General features: G+C 32.5%; 1 protein-coding gene across 1 annotated transcript; it reads left to right on the top strand.

Annotated features, from left to right (window-relative positions):
• Positions 1-1,176: 1,176 nt before the first annotated feature.
• Positions 1,177-4,629, top strand: LOC133817766 (receptor-like protein 7). Its single transcript, XM_062250367.1, has 2 exons — positions 1,177-4,263; positions 4,411-4,629. Exon 1 carries the CDS (start codon positions 1,233-1,235, stop codon positions 4,215-4,217), a length of 2,985 nt encoding a protein of 994 aa, XP_062106351.1. The 5' UTR covers positions 1,177-1,232; the 3' UTR covers positions 4,218-4,263; positions 4,411-4,629.
• The last annotated feature ends 906 nt before the right edge of the window (positions 4,630-5,535 follow it).

The following is a 5,535-nucleotide window of genomic DNA, read 5'->3' as shown; positions in this document are numbered from 1 at the left end:
TGTGAAAGATGAATTTTCCAACCCAAAATGTAAGCTAAGATTTTGATACGTAGTCATAATGTTACGTCCCTATGGCGAGACAGCTGTATTTTTGTTTTACTTGAAAGACTTTCACTCTCCACTAATTTCAATCTTTTTGTAAAAAAAAAAATTCTTTTTATAATTTTCAATCTTGCATGTGAGAGCTTATATACGGTTCATACGAAAGTGTAAGGGAGAGCGACTATAGTATATCTTTTTATTTACAATATTTAAATTTAAATTAATATAATTGTTAAATATCTAATTTTATATTATATATTATTATAATAATGATATTTTATAATATTTTCATTTGAATAAATACGGTAATATAATTAATAAATATTTATTCTTATATTAAGTATTGTTATAATAATACTTTATAATATTTGAATTTATATATTAATATAACTAATAAATATTTATTTTAATTAATTTTAAATATATATTTAGTTAAATATTTTGAATCAAGAAAAATTGATAAATACATACTTTTCACTATAGATAGATATTAGTGTGAAAGATGAATTTTCCTACCCAAAATGTAAGCTAAGATTTTGATACGTAGTCATAATGTTACGTCCCTATTGCTAGATAGTTGTATTTTTGTTTTACTTAAAAGACTTTGACTCTCCATTAATTTCAATCTTTTTGTGAAAAAAAAATTATCTTTTTATAATTTTCAATCATGCATGTGAGAGCTTATATACAGTTTATACAAAAGTATAAGGGAGTGCGACTATGATATATCTATTTTTTTTTCCAATACCAGTTAGTTTGTACTTTCTATACCCAAATAGTTTTTTGTCCAATTCTTTTTCGTATGATATTGTATATATTTTATTTATTTAAGAGACTTTGCAAATTTTCAAGAAATTCCAAATAAATTATAATACTGAAATCATTGTTTAAATAGCTTGTTGCACGCATGCTTATACGCATGTAAAAAGTCAAGTGATTGAGCTTTGTTTTCGGCACGGTAAATTATTCGGAATTTCTTAAAAATTTGCAAGGTGTCTTAAATGAATACAATATATACTGTTATACAAAAAAAAATATTAAGGTGTAGAAAACACAAACTGGCTGCACTAGTGTTTTAAAAAAAGTGGATGAGTTCTGATCGCTATATATATATATCCAAGTGTAGGTCTAGTTATTCATAAAATCATCATACAAAAAAATATTTTATTAGTTACACTATACTGGGTAAGATGGAATACTGCTCATCATGGTTGATGGTTTTCCTTTGCCTTGTACTACTTCTTTCTCAATCTTTGAGCCTTTCATCTATTCCTTCATCTTCTATGTTGTGTCATCCTGCTGAGAGCTTTGCTTTGCTCCAATTCAACAACTCCTTTTCCATCAATCCAAAGTTCTTCGAAGATGTCCTCGATGATATTATGCATCCAAAGACGGTCTTTTGGAAGAATGGTACGGACTGTTGTTCATGGGATGGAGTGTTGTGTGATAGTATTTCAAGTCATGTAATTGCCCTTAACTTGAGTACTAGCTGTCTTCAAGGTCCTCTTCACTCCAACAACACTCTTTTCTCACTCAGCCATCTCCAAACTTTAATCCTTGACAACAATGATTTCTATGGCTCTCAAATTCCTCCTGAATTTGGAAATTTTGCCAACTTGAAAAAGCTTAGCCTCGATAATGCAAATTTTTCGGGTTGTGTCCCCATCGAAATATCTCACCTATCTAAATTGTCTTATCTTTCTTTTTCTTCCAGCTCAATTACTCGGCAGAAATATGTTTATTTAGAGACTTTTGTCTTAAAAAGAATGCTTCAAAACTTTACGAAAATTAAACATCTTTCCCTGAGTGATGTCGCCATGTCTGATGTCGAACTAGTTACTTCCTTTGTGAATGTATCTTATTCTTTGATGCTTCTTGATCTCTATCAATGTGGATTGCAAGGAAGATTCCCAGAAAATGTCTTTCGCTTACCGCATCTCCATCACCTTGATTTAGGGTACAATTATGATCTGACAGGTTCTCTACCCACATTTAATTGGAGAAGTCCACTCAGGTACTTAGATCTTTCTCAGTCTAGAATCTTTATAGATTTATCGTACTTGTGTACAAGTTCCATGTCTTTGGAGAAACTTTATCTCCAAAATTGCAGTTTTAAAGTATCATCATATCCTAAAATGTGGACTAACCTCACTCAATTAGAAAACCTCACTGATTTAAGCTTGAGTGACAATAACTTTGGCAGTCAAATTCGACAGAGTTTTCCAAATCTACAGCATCTCAATTATTTGGATCTTTCTGGCAATAATTTTGTTGGCAATATTTCTGAAATTTCGAAAACAAATTCCACCCAAATTTTACTCAGGAAATTAGATACCCTCTTTTTGAGTAATAACTTGCTCACTGGATCAATACCTTCTTGGATCTATTCTCTTCCATTTTTGTTCTATTTACGCTTGGACGGTAACAACTTAACAGGCCCAATAAAAGAATTCCAATCAAAATCTCTTGAACATCTTTATTTGGGTTCCAATAAATTGAGTGGCCGAATTCCAAGCTCATTATTTCAACATGAGAATATTGCAAGTCTAGATATCTCATCTAATAATTTGGATGGTATTCTAGAGTTAAACACATTTTCAATGTTGAAAAATTTAGAGGAGCTCGACCTTTCTTTTAACAATTTCACTGTGAGCTCAAATAAATATGTCAATGATAGTTCTTTTCCACAACTTCACTCTTTGAGTTTGGCTTCATGCAATATTAGTGCCTTTCCATACTTTTTAAAAAGTATGAAAAGTCTAAAGAACCTACAACTTTCCCACAATCAAATCCATGGCAGGATTCCTGAATGGTTATGGAATCAGACAAGTTCATTAAATTACATGAACATTTCTCACAATTCTTTGACACATGTAGAGCGAATTTCACTAAAAAGCTTAACCTATTTAGATCTTCGCTCTAACATGATTCAAGGGGATCTTCCAATTGTCCCCATTTCCTTGAGGTTTTTTTTTATCTCAAACAATCAACTATCTGGAGAGATACCCTCAGCATATTGCAATTTGAGGGAGTTGATAATCCTTGATTTCTCTAGTAATAATATTCATGGAAAAATTCCTCCATGCATTGGAAATAACTTCACTCTTGTATTGGATCTGCATATGAATAATTTAAGTGGAGAAATCCCTCATGAGTTCGGAAACTTAATTCATATGAGGAGTTTACACCTTAGTGAAAATCAACTAGAAGGACCCCTACCACAGTCATTGCGCAATTGCACAAATTTGACAGTTTTAGATGTGGGTAACAACAAGATAAATGATATCTTCCCTCACTGGTTGGAAGAGCTTCCATCACTTCAGGTTCTTGTTTTGAAATCCAATAAATTTCATGGTTCCATAGGAGTGCCTAAGGTTAAATCTCCATTTCACAAGTTGCAAATCTTAGATCTCTCTAATAATGAATTCGGCGGCCTTCTACCAACAAAGCATTTTGAAGGTTTCATGGCAATGATGGATGGACATACAAGGAGTAACTTGACACACATAGGAAGTTACTATTACCAAGATTCTGTGATTGTTGATATGAAAGGTTTTGAGCGTTTACTGGAAAAAATCATAAGTATTTTCATAACAATCGATTTCTCAAGAAATAACTTTGAAGGGGAGATTCCAAAATCGATTGGGATGTTAAAATCACTTAAAGGGCTCAATTTTTCTCAAAATAAATTAAATGGTTCTATTCCATTGTCGCTGATAAATTTAAGTAATCTTGAATGGTTTGATCTTTCTTCAAATGAGCTAGTAGGAGAGATTCCCGACAAAATGACAGATTTGACACAACTTTCTTACTTAAACCTTTCGCATAACAATTTAGTGGGATCAATACCTCGTGGAAACCAATTTGATACATTCAACAATGATTCATATAGTGGAAACAATGAATTATGTGGGCCTCCATTATCTAAATTATGCAACAATGACAAGGCAAAACAAAGTGAGGATGATCATGGTGAACATGCAAATCATGGAATATTTGACTGGAAGATTGTGATGATGGGATATGGATGTGGAATGATAATCGGAATATCTATTGGATATATAGTGCTTTTTACTACAAGGTCTCACTTTTGGATTAAGAAAATGGTTGGAGATGAAATAAGAGGAAGACATGGAAGACGTCATAAAACAGATGCTCACCTCAGAAGGAGCTAGAATAACAAACTCCCTTGATCATGATCTTGGAAAATCGGAAGTTATGGTATGCTAGAATTATAAATGAAATTTGTAATGCCTTTCTAGTGCTAATTAATTAATCTTTATTTTGTTTTAACCAAAATAGAACGATCCACTAATGATTTAATTACTTTCCTTTTGCTTTGTGTTTGTGTGTTCTAATGTTGTTCAGAAAGGTGGAATCGTGTTGGTTGAAGTTCGCTTAAGTCACAAATATCGTTTATTTGGCTAAACAACGGCATGGGGTCTCATCTTATTTCAATTGTTTTTTTTTAAGTCTTTTTCCCTTATATTAAATACCTTTTTCCATTTTATAATCCAATTGTATTTGAAACGCTATGTTTAATATTAAGGTTTCGAGTTGTTTATTAACTAATCAAATTATCATGCATATGCACCCATGGTTGATTCTATACTATCTGAGACCTAATGCAAAATATAATATATTTTCTTAACTACTATATAGAAAATGATCATGTTCTCAAAATCACTACTACAAAATTACATAGGTCGCTACTACAAATCACTATTAGATGTGTGCCTTAATATCATCTTCTAGAACTTTTAGGGTGCAAAACGAATGTCTTTAACAATTATATTTAAGGACACGCATTGCGTGCAAGGCACGTGAGGAACGTCCTAACAAAATGTGGTGAAAAGCACGTACAGGCGACATAAGCCCAGTATTTAAATGAGGGTGTTTAATGGACGCCCTGAAAATACCCTTATTATTTTATTATTTAGAAAAATTTTCATATAATTTTTTTTGATACCGTCTCTCCTTTCTCTTTCTCAACTTCATCTCTCCAAATAAAACCCAGCCACTCATTTAGTTCACAATATACCATTTCTCCATCTCATCCAACGGCGATGGTAGTGACAGGAAAGAGCTTTGAGAAATGGTGAGCGCGATGGGGATTGTGTCTACGCGATAAATTTGGCATGATGAAGGCAAAGTCAGCAGAACAAAGCTAGAAACGATGGATAGAAGGACGAGGGTTGGGTCTACACAATGGATCTTGGAGGGCTGGGTCTACACAATGGATCTTGGAGATAGAATTAGTTTCTATTAGGAAAAAGACAGCTTTTGGAAGAAAAAGTTGCAGAGAGTTTTCCTTCTTTTCTTATTGTCTTTTCTGTATGTTACGTACAAAAAGAACAGCTCATATATAGCTGTCAAGAAACAAACAAAATAGGGAACTGAAATAACCAATAGACCACAAAGTGTGGTAACAATAAAACTAAAAAATAAAACTAACTGACTACAGGGCAATACACAACTTAATACTCCCCCTCA

The sequence above is a fragment of the Humulus lupulus genome, chromosome 2 (assembly GCF_963169125.1).
Source record: "Humulus lupulus chromosome 2, drHumLupu1.1, whole genome shotgun sequence".
NCBI classification, from domain to species: domain Eukaryota; kingdom Viridiplantae; phylum Streptophyta; class Magnoliopsida; order Rosales; family Cannabaceae; genus Humulus; species Humulus lupulus.
Note: the sequence above shows the minus strand (reverse complement) of the source record. Positions and strands in the feature narration are given on the sequence as shown.